The sequence below is a fragment of the Podarcis muralis genome, chromosome 7 (genome assembly GCF_964188315.1).
Source record: "Podarcis muralis chromosome 7, rPodMur119.hap1.1, whole genome shotgun sequence".
Taxonomy (NCBI): Eukaryota; Metazoa; Chordata; class Lepidosauria; order Squamata; family Lacertidae; genus Podarcis; species Podarcis muralis.
Window position 1 is genome coordinate 52,134,926 of NC_135661.1, and position 19,322 is coordinate 52,154,247.

The following is a 19,322-nucleotide window of genomic DNA, read 5'->3' on the forward strand; positions in this document are numbered from 1 at the left end:
TGTGGCCCTTGAAACAGTTGCCCAGAATGGAATCTTGGGCTGAAAAAGGTTCCTCCCTCTGCTTAAATCATCAAATTCTGATTGCTGGACCACGATGTGCTTTTAAAGGGACAGCTATGGGTCAGCACCAAAATTGACAACTCTACAATATTTGTGTGCAATGGCATTTAGTTTTTGGCAAGGCATTTAGTTATCATGGTTAATCACCTAGCACCTATTTTGTCCAATATTTTTCTTTTTAAAGCCATCTAAGATAGTAGCTTACTCCACATCTTGTGGCAGAGAGTTCCACAAGTTGCTATGTTATGCCACCAGGCACTCCAAGCAGTGAGGGTGGATGGAAGGAACCAGCGAATGATTAGAGCTAGTTCCATTAACATTTCATACTTACATTTAATTCTGTTTTAGCGTGCTTAAATAATATATTAACATAGCATAGCTGCTTTGTAAAGTACAATAAATCTCTGCAGGCAAGAGGGCAAGAATGCCAACTCATAAAAAGGGATTTCTGTAAATCTTGTTCGACCCCAGTTTGAAGCCAAATATGCAGCAGGCAGTCAGCACATCGGAGAGAAGAAAATGCATTTCCAAAGCTTTGAGGTGAATGTGCCTTTTTGTCTTGCCCTCAAGTGTCCTTGAAAGGCTGCACCTGTGTTCTCAACTTAGCAAGAGGCAAGCTGGAAAGCCTGTGTTTTTGAAAATGTATTGCATATGATTTACTAGCATTCTGCAGTCACTAATTAAATGCCTACCAGAGGGTTAAAAGACGTAAGAAAATGAGGCTCTAAGAGATAAAACATAAAAAAGCAAAGTCCTGTCAGGTCTGGCCCATCACGGTCCAGCATCATGTTCTTATGGTGGCCAAACAAATGCTTCAACAGGAAGTCCGCAAGCAGGAGTAGAGTGCAACAGCTCTGCCCTCCCTTCCAATTCTCAGGGCTAGTATTCAGCGGAAATCATTTGCATCCTTTTCCAAAATGAAATTCTTAGGTGCAGAGGGCCCCAATTTTCATTGCAAGTGCACAGAAGGAAGGGGTGCCACTTTCTTCATCCGTTGTGGCCCTGAGAAAAATCTCCCCTATGGAGAGCCCTGAAAGAGACACTCTCACTGGTGATCGCTGGGGGCAGCATATCATGTTGTGCTGGGCAGAAGCCTGCCCATCCTTTTCGAGAATTGCAACCCAGCCCTGTGAAAAAAGCTGTAGTTCTTCTGCATCTTTTGTGAGGGGCAGAGAAAAGAAATCCTCTGGGGTGTGGGATTTTGGCACAGAACCTGCCTTAATTTTACAAGTCTGGTGAGGGCTGGGTGTGTATTTGTCCTTTAACTTCAGGGGGTGAAACCATGCTCTTTGGGCAGCTGTTTATAGCTTCACTGGCTGCCCATGCTTCCTGAAATGCCCAATAGGACCCATTTGTGCCTGAGAACAATGCAAAAATGTAGAAGTAAAAGGGGAAATAAATCTTCACATCGTTTTCAGTTGCTCCAGAGGTGGCCTTATCAACGCAAGTGCCCAGAATGGCTTTCCCCTTGTCCTTGTCTGCGTAAGGGCCTACAAATCTCACTTGGGGAAAGAGGAGGCTGTGCAATTGGGTAATTTTAGACTCTAGAATTAATGGTCTTATTGGGAGGGTGGTGACTAAGCCTTCAAATTTATGCTCCTTGTTGAGGTTATTGATTGATTGTAGGCTCTACCAACATTTCTGTCCATCTCATTGTTCCCCAATGAAAGATCAACTTGAAATCAAGAGCAAATGTGAGATGTGCCTTCTGGCAAGATCACTTCCAAAGTGATCTCCCCCCCCCCCCCCGACCCTTTGGGTAGTATAATATGCCTGACGTTGGGCACTGGCTGAGCCTGGAGTCAGAGCAGGTGCAAGATTGGTGCAAGTTTCACTCTGCTAGAGGAACAGAAAAGGGTTGTCGGGGAGTAGAGAGAGTAAATGGTAGTCTTCCTGCCATCACAGAACCGTAAGAACATAAGAAGAACCCTGCTGGATCAGGCTCATTTACTCCAGCATCCTGTTCCCAAGGGGGCCAACCAGATGTCCATTATGGGATGCCCACATGCAGGATAGCAACACTCCTCCCCACCCCTTTGTGATTCCCAGCAACTGATTAAGAGTGGAGATAGAATGCAGCTACTTTCAAGCCTGCAGCAAACCTTGAAATGAATGATTGAGTGAGGTGCCTTTGCAGGAGAGTTCATCAAGCATCTGGGCCGACGTGTTGCCTGTTTGGTTCCTGCATGAAAAGGTGGATTATAGATGCTTTGCCACTCAACAGAAATCCTTTAAAGTATATACAGTGGTACCTTGGTTCTCGAATGGTTGGCTCCCGAACAAATCAGCTCCCAAACACCGCAAACCCGGAAGTAAGTGTTCCGGTTTGTGAACGTTTTTTGGAAGCCAAATGTCTGACACGGCTTCTGCTTGAGTGCAGGAAGCTCCTGCAGCCAATTAGAAGCCGCACCTTGGTTTCCAAATGGTTTCAGGAGTCGAAAGGACTCCCAGAACGGAGAGTACGAGAACCAAGGTATCACTGTAGTCAAAAATACTCAGTGGTAAGGAAGTCATAATGCAGGATCAACCCTGGAACCATAGGAAAGAAATGTTGTCAAGCCAAATGTTAAGAAGATAATTATCTGAAAACAATGAATGAATGAATGGATCTTTATTTGCGTCAGCCATTGGCCATAGCAATAAAACAACAATACCTGAAAAGATCCCTGCTGCTGGATCAGGCCAAAAACCCATCTAGTCCAGCATCCTGGTCTCAGGTGCCTCTTCTGGTCCAAAAGCAAGACCATGGCTAGGAGTCCTTAATGAAGTTCATTTAAGGTTCACCTATTGTCCTCTTCTCATGCTCCCACTGAGAATGGGCTCTCAGACTCCCCTCTGGCAAAGAGGAGAGCTGTGTGTGTGTCTGTGTTCTGGATCTTCTCCTCTTTTCTTTGCACTATAGTGCAAGGGTGCCCCTCCAGATGGTATTTGTGTTGTAACATTGGGGAAGCATCACAATACAAGTAATAAAGCAGTATGATATGTGGATGGTCCCGTATAAAGCTATCACTAACCCACTATTATTGCATCAAGGGCATGTTGCAAAATTCACCTAAAAACCCCCAAGAAGAACAACCAGCGCCTCTTCTCATTATAGGTCTACTCTGAGAACAGTTCTGCTTACCTGAGACCTTTGCTACAAAAAAAAAATAGTTCTCATGTTTTCCCTGCAGTTAATGGGTTTTGATCCTGAAAGGTCTGGTGGTTGTCCATTAACCCTTCTGTTCCTCTCTTATTTTCCTCCCAGGTGCAAGTGGGAAGTACACCTCAGGACCAAAGAATTGTGGGATACATTTCCTGCACTCACTTGCAAGCTCTGGCAGGTACTTGTACTGATTGCTCTCCCAATCTTTGTTTTGCTTCTTTTGCTACTTATTGTAGACTAGAGATAGAAAGAGTGGGTTTGTGCTATTCTCTTCTCAATGGTCTCTTGTCAGTACTTTAACCATCTCAGCTGAAAATGTTGCAGACAGGGAAGGGTTGTACATTACCCTAAGTATTCTGCAGAGCCAGGGCAAGCAGACAGACATCAGGTCTGCAAGGTCTGTTGGAAGCCTAAGATCCATCGAGAGAGGGCTGGGTGCAGAAATGTTGGCTTCAAGCGGGGTGGGAATTAGAGAGGAAACACATTTAGAAATGAATTTTAAAAGAAAATAGATTGAAAATACATATTTAAATACAAATTTCTTGTTTTGTTTTTTTTAAAAACATATTTATTGAAGTTTCCAAAAAATCCAAAACATAAAAAAAGGAAAAAAAGAAAAAAAAAGGAAAAAGGAAAAAAGCATTTAAAACCTTATTTTCATTAACATCTTTCCAGGACTTCCCCACCCCTCCCCCTCTTGTATTCCAAATTTCTTGAGGGCTAAAAAAAATATCGATAGATGAAGGATTGGGCAGATATACAAGTGAGTAGATGCAAAAGTGTCATAAATTAGAAATAGAGAGAGGCTACCACATCTGTTGGGGACAGGGACTCGGGTGGCACTGTGGGTTAAACCACAGAGCCTAGGACTTGCCGATCAGAAGGTCGGCGGTTCGAATCCCTGCAATGGGGTGAGCTCCTGTTGCTCGGTCCCTGCTCCTGCCCACCTAGCAGTTCGAAAGCACGTCAAAGTGCAAGTAGATAAATAGGTACCGCTCTGGCGGGAAGGTAAATGGCGTTTCTGTGAGCTGCTCTGGTTCACCAGAAGCGGCTTAGTCATGCTGGCCACATGACCCGGAAGCTGTATGCCAGCTCCCTCGGCCAGTAAAGCGAGATGAGCGCCGCAACCCCAGAGTCTGTCACGACTGGACCTAACGGTCAGGGGTCCCTTTACCTTTACCTTTACCACATCTGTTGCTCATGCTGGTAGCTCAATGGTACCAACATGAATAAAATATGGGGGGAGGTAAGCCCCACCCCACATAATTGATCACAAGACATGGTGCACACATACCATTTGAAGGCCAATGCTCATCAACTTTGGGGAGGCCCAGCCCCTTGAATAATTTATTGGGGGGACTGGAAGGACCTCTGCCCCTAGGAATTGGCTCCTATGCACTGGTTGGGGCAGAAGCTGGGAAGCTTGCAAATCTCTGCACCAACCTAGAGCTGGCACAGGAGTTGGGCCCAAATTGGGTCTAGTTGCTGTCATGGGGTGGTAGACGGTCTGCCTTGAGTTCCCAGCAGATCCCAGGCCTGCTCTGCCTGTCTGTCCCCAGATGCTGATGTCCCATACATTTGGCAGGCAGAATAGTGAGCTCCATGCTGGCAGAGTGACATTGGACAGAGGCTGGCAGAAGCTGAGGGAGCTCAGTGAAGGGACACCTCCATCCAATCCAACTACCCCCAAGCCAGCACAAAGGAGCTTGGATTGTGGTGTGATTCACTCCATGTGAAACATGGTTTACTGAACTCTCCTTGGCCTCTCCTTCCACTGTTTACTGGATCTTTCCCATTACCTTGTTTCACGTAAATCTCCAGCACAATACAACTGTAAATAAAACCAGTTTACGATGTGGAAGGGGAAACCCACCATGTTGAGTCTTTTCATGGCCACCTGAGAGTATCCAGAAAGAGACCAGGGCAACTTTGTTTCTCTACCAACCTCATGTTAGCAAATAAACTTGCCATCCTCAGCCAATCTGCGTAATGGTTGATAATCCAAATATTATTTAAATCTTATCTCAAGATAAACATTATGTCATCTGGTAAAGCTTTGGGGTTAGCCTATAAATTTAAAAGCTTTGCCCTCCCCACTGCCACCTAACTTCTACAAGGAATGGTGGCATTGGTGGGAAACACCTTATAGACCAAGTCTCTTTATAGCGATCAAATAAATTCAACTTGTCAACCTTTCCTCTCCCAGCATAAACTGTTAGCAGAAGTCTAGGACTCTTTGTAAAAATACTTCTCCTGTATATATACAACACTGGAGATGGAACATTCTAGACTTTGTTTTGTAATGAGCTGATACAAAAGAGTGATGGGTTGGAATGGACATGTTAACAATACCAACTTTGGGGAACAAAGGTTGAATGTGGTTCTTGGGTCGAAAGAGGAGATAAAAAGGAGATAAAGGACCCCTGGACGGTTAAGTCCAGTCAAAGGTGACTATGGGGTGCGGCACTCATCTCACTTTCAGGCCGAGGGAGCTGGTGTTTGTCCACAGACAGCTTTCTGGGTCATGTGGCCAGCATGACTAAACTGCTTCTGGCACAACAGGACACTGTGACGGAAACCAGAGCACACAGAAACGCCATTTACATTCCCACCACAGCAGTACCTATTTATCTATTTGCACTGGTATGCTTTTGAACTGCTAGGTTGACCTTCTGATCGGCAAGCCCAATGGGCTCAGTGGCTTAGACCACAGCACCTGATGAGTAATAGACCTCCCGATATATTTTTGATCCAATTCTACTCTTTGTTTTGCTGATCTTATCCATGATAAGATCTTCTCGATACACTTCTTCTGTAGCAGGGATGTATCAGTTTGGTACCTTCCCTATATTGGGCCAATGCCCCATTCGATCCAGCACCCTGCTCTCACCGTGGCCAATCAAGTGCCCTATTGGGAAGCCCAAAAGCAGGACCTGAATGCAACAGTACTCTGAGCACTTGTGATGCCCAGCAATTGACTTTCAGAGGCATACTGCCACCATCGATGGAGGGAGAACCTTGCCATCATGGCTGGTAGCCATTGGAGAAACATTGAAACAGTGGTAGTCAACCTTAAAGTATGAAAGTATTGAAACAAATGTAGTAATAATAATACCCAGATGTGATATTATGGCTATTTGTGCAGTTCTTGTACAGTTCCTTCATACTATTCCCCACCCCCTGCACTTTAGCCAAATTTTAGTGGATTTACTCTTGGACCATCTCACTGAGATTTAAGGCAAAGAAGGAGCATGGCAAGAGAGGACTGGAATAATCCCCCTTTGCCCCATCAGAATGTCTCCCTTTAAGGCTTCCAAGTTCCTTTCCTGTTTGTCTTTCGTATGTTTGCTTCATATTTCCCGGCTTATTTATCACACTGTATTCAAATACAAGAGAGCTTAGGTTTTAAAAGCTTAGATGTCCTTCAATAAATCTCTGTTCATTTATGGAACAAAACAGAATAACCTGAGTTCATAACAGTGGAGTTTCCTTGGCTGTGCTGGTTATCTCATCCAAAACATGTCTTGTGTTTCTAAAAAATGAGGGAAGGAACATGATGGCAGAAAAGGAAAGCTTGAGCCACATAAAAGGTGCTGGTCTGGCATGTGTTCTTGTCAAAGAAAGCCTATTTGGAAATGTTTGGAAACATACAAATTGATGGTTGCTGAAAGTAAGCCTGGCTCCAAGTTAGAATTCAGAGGTGTACGTGCAACAACTCAAGTTGGCAGATGCACCGGTGCTGCATTCTGGGAAGCAAAAGCTGTACTTCCTGAAAAAGAAGTAGCAGAAGAATAGTGTTGGGGACAGTGGAGTCAGCACTTAAAGCAGAAGTGAAGACCCTTTGTCAGCCCAAAGACACCGGGCCCTTACAGATAACCTCCTTGGAGCTGCTCTTAACTAAGAAAATGTGTTGGAGGTGATTTTGAATTGAAAATCATGAGCAGGGGGAAGACCCGCCACCAACCATGAGAAAATCTATCCATTTCAGTTTCTCATTTTCCCAAAATGAAATTCCATTGTCCACATTTCCACATCAATTTGCCCCCCCCCCAAACCCTTTGATCCTTAGAAAGCCAGTGTGGTGTAGTGGTTAAGAGTGGTGGACTCGTAATCTTGTGAACCGGGTTTGTGTCGCCGCTCCTCCACATGCAGCTGCTGGGTGACCTTGGGCCGGTCACACTTCTCTGAAGTCTCTCAGCCCCACTCACCTCACAGAGTGTTTGTTGTGGGGGAGGAAGGGAAAGGAGAATGTTAGACCAGGGAGAAGAGTCGGTGGAAGAAGATTGGAAAAAAATCAAAGTATATTTACAAAAATATAGTAAAATTAATGAATGTTAGAAGGATGCTGGAATGAAGTTACATGGTTTTAGCAGAAATGTTATAAAGAATAAAGTAAAACTGTATTGTTAATGGGCCAAAGTGTAAAATTTAAGGTCAGATTGGGTTAAGGTAAATTATAGAACAAAAATTGAGAAAGATGGAAAGGATTTGCTGAAATAGCTAAATTGAATTAGAATACAAAAAAGGGAGGTGCGAGGAGGTCGATGAAACAAGTAAATGAAAGACAAGGATATGGAAATACTGGGTGTGTTTTTTAAATGTTTTTGTTTTAAAATGTTCTTGTTTCTTTTTATTGTTGTGCTGTATTGTTTTTTACTTTGCTTTTTATTTTTTGATGTATTGTAATTTTTCATTGTCTTCTCTTTTTTTCTTTTTTTCTTTTTTTTGTAATTGTTAAACTTTTAATAAATATCTTTCTTTCTTTTTTTAAAAAAAAGGAGAATGTTAGCCGCTTTGAGACTCCTTCGGGTGGTAATAAAGCGGGATATCAAATCCAAACTCTTCTTAGAACAAATTTCCCTTGATATACACATTTCTGCAAAGTAATTTCCCCTAATAAAATGCAATTTTGTATGTTATTGTCATTAGCATGTATTTTTATGCTCATTTCTCACCAGCATATGCATTTTTTGTGCACTCGGTTGGAGAACTGTGTTGCAAAATTCAGAGAAATGTGAATTTTGAAGGATGGCTATGTTTGCGGATTGTTCTAGAAAGTGCGAATCCGGTTGATTCCCCTTTAAGTGCAAACCATAAATATAAATCTCTTACACACAAACCACATGCTTTAAATAAAAGGGTGACAAAAAGCTCCCAGCAAAGAGCAAAAGAACCAACTCCACTCATATGCATTTAATATTTTATTTAATTTAAGTGGATATGGGTCAAGTAAGTTTTACTCAGAGTAGACCGATTGGCGTTAATGAACATTAAGTTAGGCCCATTTGTTTTAGTTTGTCTGCTCTTAGTAAAACTTAGTTTAACACCACCCAATATTTTTATATAGCCTTGCAGGGCAAGAAACCCTGTCAAATGAAATCATGCAACAATAAGAACATGATATGCAATTAACTAACCGAGCAGCATGAAAACATTTCATTTCAATAAAAAAGATCAAGTAAATAGAATAGATTTTTCTTTCGTTTGAATAAATAAACAAAAATGTCACAAAATAATCTATAGGAATTATCCACTGGAAATCAGAAAGAAAAGCAGAGCAGGATGTTGGTTACAGCCAGTCTGGTGGAAACTTACAAATCAGAACTGGGAAATCCACCCCAACCCTCTGCCTCGTTCAATTATACTTGATTCAAAAGTGATCTGTTGCATTCTTCACAGTGACTTCTTTTGATTTGCTGCTTGAGTTGTAGATATGAATTTTAAAAATCACTCCTATTATGTTTAGCACCAACACTGGGTGTTCAGATTAAAAAATAAAATAAAACCAGACAGCAACACAGCAACTCAAAAATTAAAAAGACCATTTTCCACTGAGAGTGTCAGGGCTCTCAGAACCCAATCCCAATCCATGGGAAGCAAGTCCCATTTAACTTGGAGGCCTTAACGTTTGAGTAACCAACTTTGTCTGCTAGCAATTTGGCCTTTACTCAAGAGACATGTTGTTTCTCAAGTTGTAGATCCAGGCTGGAGTTGGATTTTTTAAGGCAGGGCAAATCCCATTGCCCCTTGTGTCACTTCACAATGTCTAAATCAGGCTTCCTCAACCTCAGCCCTCCAGATGTTTTGAGACTACAATTTCCACCATCCATGACCACTGGTCCTGCTAGCTAGGGATCATGGGAGTTGTAGGCCAAAAACATCTGGAGGGCCAAGGTTAAGGAAGCCTGCTCTAAATCATTGAGCAGCAGTACCTCCTTCTGACTGTCTGCAGTTGGGAGAAATAGTAGTCAGTGGCTTCCTCTTGTGGAGAGTTGTCCTGGTGGCTCAGCGAATAAGGCACATGACACACTGGGTAGCTAAAAGTTACTCATTCAATACCCCCTTGTGCCTTCAGTCACAAATTTTGTAGATCTATATTTTTTTCCTTGCCTAAAACCAGCCAACAGATATTGAATAACTGAAAACACTAGATGGGAAGCGGTTGAGCCTGAGCTAATGAAAACATATATAGCATATCGCATACATGTGTGCCGTTATTGGTGATTCAAAAGGGAAATTTCCAAGCCAGCTCCAAATTATCTTTGAACAGAATGGTGTGAATGATGGATGAGGTAAGGAAGTCAAGCAAGGACGTTTACGGCTTCTGCATCACACAGACACACCGTCCCATAAATCAAATTGCAAAAGTGAGGGGCAGCTACCTGATGATGCAAAACTGGCAGAGCCCTTGGAGAGTATCAGTTGGACCTCACTAGATAAACAAAGGCATATGTGAAATCTCCCCCTGCCCCTTTCCACTGCATGGAACGCTGCCACCGCCAAGTGTAGGTGCTCAGTTTCCATTTATAGCTGCATAACCAAAAGGACTTTCTCCCCAACCCTTTTGGTAGTGCACCTGATTTGCATACAGAAGGTCCCAGGTTTAATCCCCAACATCTCCTGATAGAACTGGAGAAATCTTACCAGTCAGCATAGGTAAAACTGAGCCAGATGGACCAATGGTCTGGTCCAGTATAAGCAGGTTCCTGTGTTCCTTGTGTTGTGCTGAGTACTTTCATTCTTTTGCACAAACATGCTCCCTTGCCAGGAGCAGTTGATTGAGCAGTTGGGAAGCTGCTATATCTATCTATCTATCTATCTATCATCTATCTATCTATCTATCTATCATCTATCTATCTATCATCTATCTATCTATCATCTATCTATCTATCTATCTATCTATCATCTATCTATCATCTATCTATCTATCTATCTATCTATCTATCTATCTATCATCTATCTATCTATCTATCATCTATCTATCTATCATCTATCTATCTATCTATCTATTTATCATCTATCTATCATCTATCTATCATCTATCTAATCTAATCTATCTATCTATCAATCAATCTATCATTGGTCCAAATATCTCGGTATTGTCTACACTGACTGGCAGCAGCTCTCCAGGATTTTCAGGCAGGGGTCTCTCACCTACTTAGAGGTGCCAGGGACTGAACCTGCAAAAGTGAGGGGATGCTCAACCACTGAGCTCTTTCGTCCTTACCCAACAAAGTTGCCACCTTAATCCCATGATCAGATGTAGGAAGCTGTCTTATGCTGAGTTAAACCATTGGTCCATCTGGCTCATCTAAAGTGGGTAAGAAGTATTTAAAAGAAAGAGACAAAGAAAGTCTGCCCATTGGCTTTCATTGAAAATGCTTTTAAATCCACATTCTACTCCAGGGATGGGAAATCTGTGGCTGTTTACATTTGAAGGAACTCCAACATGTTTATTTAGAATTGCATCTTATGGTCTAGTAGCTTAAGATACCACCACAATAAATACAATGAAACTTGGAATTGTTCCAGAACCCTTGTTTTGTGCTTCCTGCAGGGGACAGTACTGTTCGATGCGAACAACTGGATCTGCTTCAGGATTGGCTGGCTGATTTCAGAAAATCTACCTCCTCCTCCAGCACAGCCAATCCAGAGGAGCTGGTGGCATTTGATGTACTCTGTGGAGATCTCAACTTTGACAATTGCTCATCAGGTGAGACAGCCACTTATTTGCTTGATGTATTTTAAGATGCTAAGCCCTAGGCTCGGTGCACAGCACAGCAGTGCTGGTTGCACTGCCCCAAATCCAGCTTTGCCCGTGGTGGTTGGTGCCCATTGGGACTGGTGGGGCAAAGGGCAGAGAAATCCAGTAAAGAGTAGATAAATCCAGAGCCAGTGGCAGGCAGAGCTAATTTTACTTTTACCCCTATCCTCCTCCCTGCTAAAGAAAACACTGAGATTAAGGAGAGCAAAGCTGGCAGCTAGTGTCACCCCCTGGACTGTAAGAAGGCAGACAGGGGTAGGCTGGCTGGTGATAGACCAAGGTTGGTGGGGCAGTGCCCCATTCATCCTAATGGACCAGCCTTTGTTGGCCAACACTGTGTTGTGCCTGGAACCCCACTGGTCCTTACCCTCCTCTTCTTCATCACCATCCTTTTTTCCTAATTATTCCCTGCTCTCCTTCCTAGTGTGAAGTTCATGACAACGTACTGGGATAAACAAGGGTGAAGCAGAGCTATACTGAATCACTGGAGAAAGCAATGCTTTTTAATAAATGGGGTTAATTTATTAAAATAAACAGAGATAATGTGAAATGATGCTGATTTATTGCTGCTCATTCTGTTCTTCAGTTTGCTTTTAATTTAGTTGTGCTGCGTCTTTTCTTTGTAAACCACCTTACACTTGACTTTATCATAGAAAGACAGGCATTAATGGCCAAATCAATAAACAGAAGCCAGGCTACTGCAAGGACTGGGTAGGCCTTTTAAAATTCTCCATGCTGTTTGCAGGCAGCAAAATGGGGAGTGGGTGGATTTCACTGAATATCCAAAGGGTGAAATTCTCCAAAAGGTTTCCTATAAATCTCTTTTCGGAGAAATTTTTAGCTTACTGAGATTTACAAAGATTCGAGTCGGTGTAGCTGGTAATAGAGATGGAGAGAAATTTGATTTCATGGCCAACTTGCCACATTTGCCGTTTCCAAGGCAAGATGAGAACAAAATTGGATGATGTGAAAATTTTGAAGGAGTGCTGTGTTTCAGCTCACATATTGTTTTGGAAAGTGCAAATTTCCTTTAAACGTGAACTGAACAAAAAATCTCCCCCATCCCTAGAAGCCATTTATAGCCTCTGGTATCATTGTTAGCAGCACTGATGGACAACAGAGGCTCCAGCTTATCCATATTTTTTAGGTGGCCGAACACAACGTTGCGAGGAGCCAGTGGGCAGAGCCAAATGTCCTCTGAGCATTGAGGGAGCCAGGCCCCCTAAAAAAGATACATTCAGGGGACCAAGACTGCCTCAGCCCTTAGGAGTCAGTGCCTGTGATGGACCTATGAAATGGGCAATAATAAATTGGCATGAGACCGAGAGAGCTACTTTTTGGCAACCTTTTTTTTGGCCCCACCCTTAGATACCTGGATGCAAATCAGGTCACTGCTCTGTAAAGTAAGATGCAGAAGTGTGAACCCTGGCCAGATGATCTGATCGGCATAACCTTCAAAGCACTGTTTTATTTTTAGCAGTTTGGCTTCTTTCTTCTTTTCCTTACCGCTTTTTAAAAGCCTCGCATTTATGGATTGTGTTGCCTTGACAATAGACAGTGACAAATGACATCATTAGTGCCGGTGGCAGCCACTTGTGGGATTCCCCCAGGAGAAGCAAAAAGAAATTCTTTTTTCTTTTCTTCCAGGAGAGATGCAGAAAAATGATTAAGAAGCATCATAGGTTTCAGGTGTTTGCACAGGGCTAGATCTAAAGCAGAATGGGATGAAAAGGTTTAAGTGCATAAACCTCGTATGGGCCTCTCCCCATATGAACTGACCTGGACCCTACGATCATCATCTGAGGCCCTTCTTCATGTGCCTCCTCCGTGAGAGGTCCAGAGGGCAGCAGCATGAGAATGGGCCTTTTTTGCAGTGGCTCATCGTCTTGGGATCTAGTGCAGGTCCATTAATTTCAATGGGCTTACTCTGCATAAAACTTAGTTAGATACAACTCTTCCATGTTTTAATGAATTGCTTAGAGACTGCCTTGGTATTAAGTGGCATGGAAGTAAGTTAGAGTTGCCATATTTCAAAAAGTAAAAACGAGGACACCCCAAGCTTTTTTAAAGGAAACCACTGAAATTGTTGAGCTTTTTTTTAAAGGAAACCCCCAAAATTGGTGAGGTTTTTTTAGGAAGACCTGAAAGTTGTTGAACTTTCTTTTAAACAAAAACACCAAAAAACCCCACAAATTTTAGATTGACTTGCCTAAGATACAGGACAAATTGCTGCATTTCGGAAATTGCCCTTCCACCTTTGAAATCCCAGTGACGTACAGGAAAATCCAGACATAGGGCAGCCCCAAGTAAATGCAATGCAATATAAATCCAGGATGAGTGAGGAATGCCCACGGTGTGGCCTCTGGTTTCTCAAGCTGTGGCCTCTAGATTTTATTCCCTGACCATTGCCTGAGCTGGCTGGGGCTGCTGGGAGTTGCAATCCAGCAACATCAGGAGGGCTGCAGGCTGCTCAGCCCTGCCTCCCCCTGCCCTTGCCTTTCTTCGCATGCCACTGAGGTCCTTATTCTTGGTCCTTTGTGTTCTCGCTGCAGATGACAAGCTGGAGCAGCAGCATTCCTTGTTTACGCGCTACAAGGACCCATGCCGGCTTGGTCCAGGGGAGGACAAATCGTGGGCAATTGGTAAGGGATGCTGCCGTGACCTTGGGCTTGGGTTGGGAGCAGTGCTTGGGGGGAAAGCTCATTAATCCGTTCCAGTTCACCCCCTCCAAAAGGAATTAGTTCATTTCCTCTGGACAGGAAAGAATTTCCATTTCAGTTCAATTCACAACCCATTCACATAGTTCTTGCGATTTTTGTTTCAGCCTTCAGAATTTGACAAGCTGCTCTGCTGTAGTATAAAATATGCTTAAGAAGATTAAGAAAACATCAAAACACACACTCACGGTGTAACAAGAACAATGGTTTTATTTATCTTCCCCAACCCTCATTGTATTTAAGTTTAAACAGCAGCATGACATTTCAGATGGAGAGGGAACTAAAGATGGCAGCAAAGAGCTGTTCACAGGGCTTGGCAGGTGCTGCCAACCAGGTGGTTGGCATGAACAAACCCCCTCCTGGCCCAGCTGCGCCTTTACCTGCCTCAAAACTGGCATCATATATGGAAGCAGCAACACAACTCAGTACTGTATACAGACTCTGGTCTACATCCATTAGGGAGAAAGCCAAGGTTGATAGGAGACCCATGAATTCCTTTCTCTTCCTAGGTACCTTGTTAGATCCAGAAGGACTATACGATGAAGAAGTGTGCACAGCAGATAACCTGCAGAAGTAAGTACCGCCTCGTTTCTCTGCTTATACAATATAGTGGCTGCTTTTTAAATCTGCACCACCAATGAGTATTGCTTTTATATTTTGAGTAGTGTTTTCAATGGTGGTGGTGGGGAGGAGAGAGTGTCTTTCTTCGCTCTCACCAAGTAGGTGCCAGTACTCACCATGAAGTTGTTACAGTAAGTGCCACACTTTTTAACAACAACAAAGGAGGTGCTGGTACTGCGTACCCTTGAGTACCCCCTGAAATAAAAGGCTTGCCGATCAGAAGGTCAGCAGTTCGAATCCCCGCAATGGGGTGAGCTCCCGTTGCTTGGTCCCTGCTCCTGCCAACCTAGCAGTTCAAAAGCACGTCAAAGTGCAAGTAGATAAATAGGTACCGCTCTGGCGGGAAGGTAAACGGTGTTTCCGTGCGCTGCTCTGGTTTGCCAGAAGCGGCTTAGTCATGCTGGCCACATGACCCGGAAGCTGTACACCAGCTTCCTCGGCCAATAAAGTGAGATGAGTGCCGCAACCCCAAAGTCATCCACGACTGGACCTAGTGGTCAGGGGTCCCTTTACCGTTACCTTTACCCTCACCTCCAGATTGATTTGGGGCTGAATCCAGGGCAGGGTGAACAGTCCCTGTGTTGGTCCAGACTGGAGGGCCTAGAGCTCATTTCCGTTCTACTCTGGCATGTAGGATTTGCCACAGTGCAAACTGACCTCCCCCCCCCCAAAAAAAATCAAATGCAGTAAAATTCCACAGGCCCTAAGGCAAAAAAGTAAGCACTCACAAAGTTTGTGGTCTGTAGCACTTTTGAAAGCCAACTTCTCATTTATTTTAAGTCCAGTTCCTCTTGGTCTTTCAAGACACCTTGTTTGATTGGCATTTAATCCCCATGCGTAATTGATGTGCTGTCAAGCAGCTCTCAAATTGTAATGTCATCTTTAAAAAGAAAACTTGCTGAAGAGCTTGCAAATGATACCCATCTGAAATTGCTATTGTCATTGACAAACTAGATGAGGTTTAGAATGGACTCTTGTGGAAATTCTTCAATAATAAAATTTGCCCAAGCTATAGAAACTAATTTATCACCCTATTTATACTGGCATCAATAGTTCTGGAAAGAGCCCAGTAAATTAGGCTTCCATTAGACTTCCAGCACCAACCTCTGGAAATCTATTAATAAAGTTAAGAAGCCCGCACTATTAAATACATCAATAAGAGTGACTACATGGACCTATTTCCTTATTTAAAAGATCAATAAACACCGTTGCTACTTAGTCACAATGTGCCTCCACCTCTGACTTGATTAATAGGCTACTGTTAGGGCAACTAGTGAAGAAACGGCCATTTAATTAAGATATTCACAGACCTAGGGTGGATTGGTTGTTGGTCTCTTTCACTTAATACCAATCCACTATTCAAAGGGGCGGTCACCTGCCTATCAGTCAAGTTTTATTGCGGGTCTAAAGCTGTCACAATGTTGTATACAGTCAGGTTATAGTTCTATCAGCCCAGACAATCTTTGGCACCAAAAGGGCAATTTATCAGTTCCTTATATTGATTATCATGGCGGATGTCACTGAGATTGAAGTGGCACACTTTTCCGAACTACATAATTTTTCAGTGGTATCGGAGAGATGGAGTTACTTTTGTGACAGGGTGGTTTTGGAGGACTTTACAGCTACTTTTAATACATACTATAGTGGATACAGTGGGGAAGGACAGCCTTAGCTTAGTGGTAAATCATCTGCCTTGTGTGCAGGTGGTCTCAAATTCTGCCCTGGGATCTCCCGCCCCAAACCCTGGAGAGCCACTGCCAGTTAGTATAAACCAGTAGTGGGGAATTTCTGGTCCATGGGCTTAATGGGGGCTGGCTGCCAGGGGTCCTAATTTGGCCCATGAGACCATTTTCCCAAAACCATGCTCACCTGCGCGGCACCTAAAGTCGTACATTATGTGGGGCATGTAAAGCTGCAGCTCTCCCCCAACAGTGGAGTGTGTAGTGCTGCCAATCAGCTAATTGTCTACACCCGCAAACCCCTGTGCCTCTTATTGTGTAGTTGGGTTTCAAACTTCATGAGGAAAGGGAAACTTTTCCCCTGCCATCATGGTGCAGTCAAGAAACTGAAAGGTGGGAAGTGTCACTTCCAGGGTGCCATAGGCATAATTTTCAGCTCTGTGGCATCCAGAACCCAAGCTTCTTTCTGTTGACTGACCAACAAAGATTGTTTCCTCTAGAGGAGAAAAAGGGGGAGGGGGAATACAGGCAGGGCAGTAGATTTTAAATCTCAGTGGAAATATGTAGACACATATATTTTATGTCCTGGGGAGAAAAGCAGCCGAGGGTGGTAATTTGAGTATGGATGGGGGAGAAATTCAATTCAGTTTGCATTTAAAGGTGAACTTAACCTAATTTGCAGTTCGAAAACAACATGTGAACTGAAGCAGCCAGCCTGGGTGGCCCCCTAGAAAGTTTCAGTCTGATGCTCCCTTCTCAGTTAAATGCATAGGTCTCTGGTAGCACATGTAACTCATTGTGCAAAGGTAAAAGTCTTTCATGGACTGGCTGGATGCAGAAGAGTGGTGGGAGGCAGAAATTACAATGTGCAAAGGGATTCCAGGCATTCTTAAATCCACCATTTATATAAAGTAACCGCACCATAGAACACAGCCATTTTTCAAATTAATATATTGCAGGAAATATGGCGAAATGTGTTGCACACACCCAAGCCACTTTTCTCAGCTTCTTGCTTAATTTGCTATTATGAAGCGGAGATAATCTGCTGGTGTTTCAACAGAGGTCAATTCTGTCAGAGCCACAGCTCTTTCATTTAAAAAAATGAAAATTCCATGAGTTTCCCCCCACCTAAGCAGTCTGAAGAATGTCTTGTCTGTGGCACTTTTGAAGACAATTACCGGTAATTATACAACGGTCCATATTTGAACCACCATCTTCATAGAAATGAACCTCCCTCTTTGCAGTTAAAAAAAAAATTGCATCCAGGGATCATTGATAAGTATTGATTCCTTGATACTGAAATTAATCAGAAGCAAGCTAGTGTCAATTAACTTAGGTCTCCAGAGATAATACTTCAGAACATGTTAAAACTGGATTTTACATTTTAAAGGTTGATAAAGGCTGGGTAATAAGAATCAATTGTACCAATTATTTTCATATGCTTTTAAGTTTCCTGAAAAGGAGCCACAGGCCTTGACAACTGGTGTCTCCTTTTCTTCTGTGGAAAAATCAAGATTTCATCTCTCTCATTTCCAAAATAATTGATGGTATAGTCTGGTAATTTTGGTGTGTGCCTTATTCACAAAGGCCAACTGTGGATCTTCAATCCAAGACTACTATTTGAAGAATAAGCCCATGATTAACCACAAATTGTCAATAGTCCTATGCACACTTACTTGGAAGTAAACCACATTGCGTTCAGTGAGATACTTCTGAGTAAACATCTAGGGAAGTATACTGCTTTGACTGCCCATTCCGCCAGAACTGGACAGCCAAAGAGAGGCATACTTCATTGTCCAAGGATACAAGAATCAGAGCTCAGTGGCAGAACATCTGCTTTGCATGCAGAAGGTCCCAGGTTCAACCCCTAGGTAGGATGCATAGCTGTCAACTTACAGATTTGAAAATAAGGGACCAGCAGCCTCAAAAATAAGGGATCAGCAGCCAAAATAAGGGATTTTAGTCAACCAGCAGCAAAACAAAGCCTCAAGAGGTGGATCCCACAGTGCAGCAACCCGGCAAAGGGGATGCAGCAAGGAAAAACACTGTCACAACGCAGCCAAGCAACACAGTTGGAGCCTCCCTCCTCCCTGGCCGGCAGGGAGGGAGGGAGAGGAGCTGCTTCCTTTGAAACCCGGGAAATTTAAGGGACATCATCAATCCGGGACAGCAGTGGGAAACAGTGCTGGGATAAGGGAGTTTCCCGCCAAATAAGGGACGGTTGACAGCTATGGTAGGATGGGGAAAGATTTATGCCTGAAACCAGGTTTCTGACTGCCAGTCAGTGTAGACATTCTAGCTAGATGGACCAACTTATATCTTATTTTTAAAGAATTGTACAGTTCTCAGGAAACATTAGGCACTTTAGAATAACAATAACAACAACAACAATGCACATGAGATAATTTGTTGATATTGGGTATGTGAGAATTGTAATGTGTATTTATATGCTATTCCATAGTTTTGCGTAGTTAAGTGGAAATTACCGATATAAATTGAAACTTCAGAAATAGAAGATCTTATACCTTTGCTATCTCCAGTAAAGCATCCGCCACCAAAAACTGGGAACCCATTTGAAATTTGTTAGAACAGTGGATGACACAGATGTAGATCTGACACATAATAAACCATTGTGTGTGTGTGTGTGTTTAACCAGGACAATGGAAAGTGAAGAAGGGCGAAAAGCCTATATTGTCTTTCCTACCAGCAAGACCCATCCTTCAAGTCAGAAGGGGAGGAAGAGAGCTTTGAAGGGGAACGGGAGGCGAATTGACTACATGCTTTACACTGAAGAAGGACTCTATCTAGAGTGGAAAGTGGTAAGCCCAGTCACATATGAACAGGCATACTGATAACAGTTCTGCATGTCAGAATTTGGCATCAGCTGTGATGGACAATGCTTCTTGATTCAAGCAGCATTCCCCAAGGCTCACTATGAACAGTCGCCCTCTGATGGGATCCCATTATGTTAAGATGCCCCTGGGAGGACGCCCAGTTTTGTTTTGTTTTGCTTCAGCCATACTGTAGGCAGGGCATCATCATTCTAGAACTCAGAA

At 43.2% G+C, this 19,322-nt stretch overlaps 1 protein-coding gene across 6 annotated transcripts in view; it reads left to right on the plus strand.

Annotated features, from left to right (window-relative positions):
- Window positions 1-19,322, plus strand: part of SMPD3 (sphingomyelin phosphodiesterase 3) — a 131,223-nt gene that overhangs the window by 100,505 nt on the left and 11,396 nt on the right. For all 6 annotated transcript variants that reach the window (XM_077931741.1, XM_077931742.1, XM_028739568.2 and 3 more), the window contains 5 exons: window positions 3,308-3,383; window positions 11,043-11,198; window positions 13,802-13,891; window positions 14,476-14,539; window positions 18,923-19,085. In XM_077931741.1, the coding sequence (XP_077787867.1) occupies window positions 3,308-3,383; window positions 11,043-11,198; window positions 13,802-13,891; window positions 14,476-14,539; window positions 18,923-19,085 (549 nt within the window). The remainder of the gene's footprint in view (window positions 1-3,307; window positions 3,384-11,042; window positions 11,199-13,801; window positions 13,892-14,475; window positions 14,540-18,922; window positions 19,086-19,322) is intronic.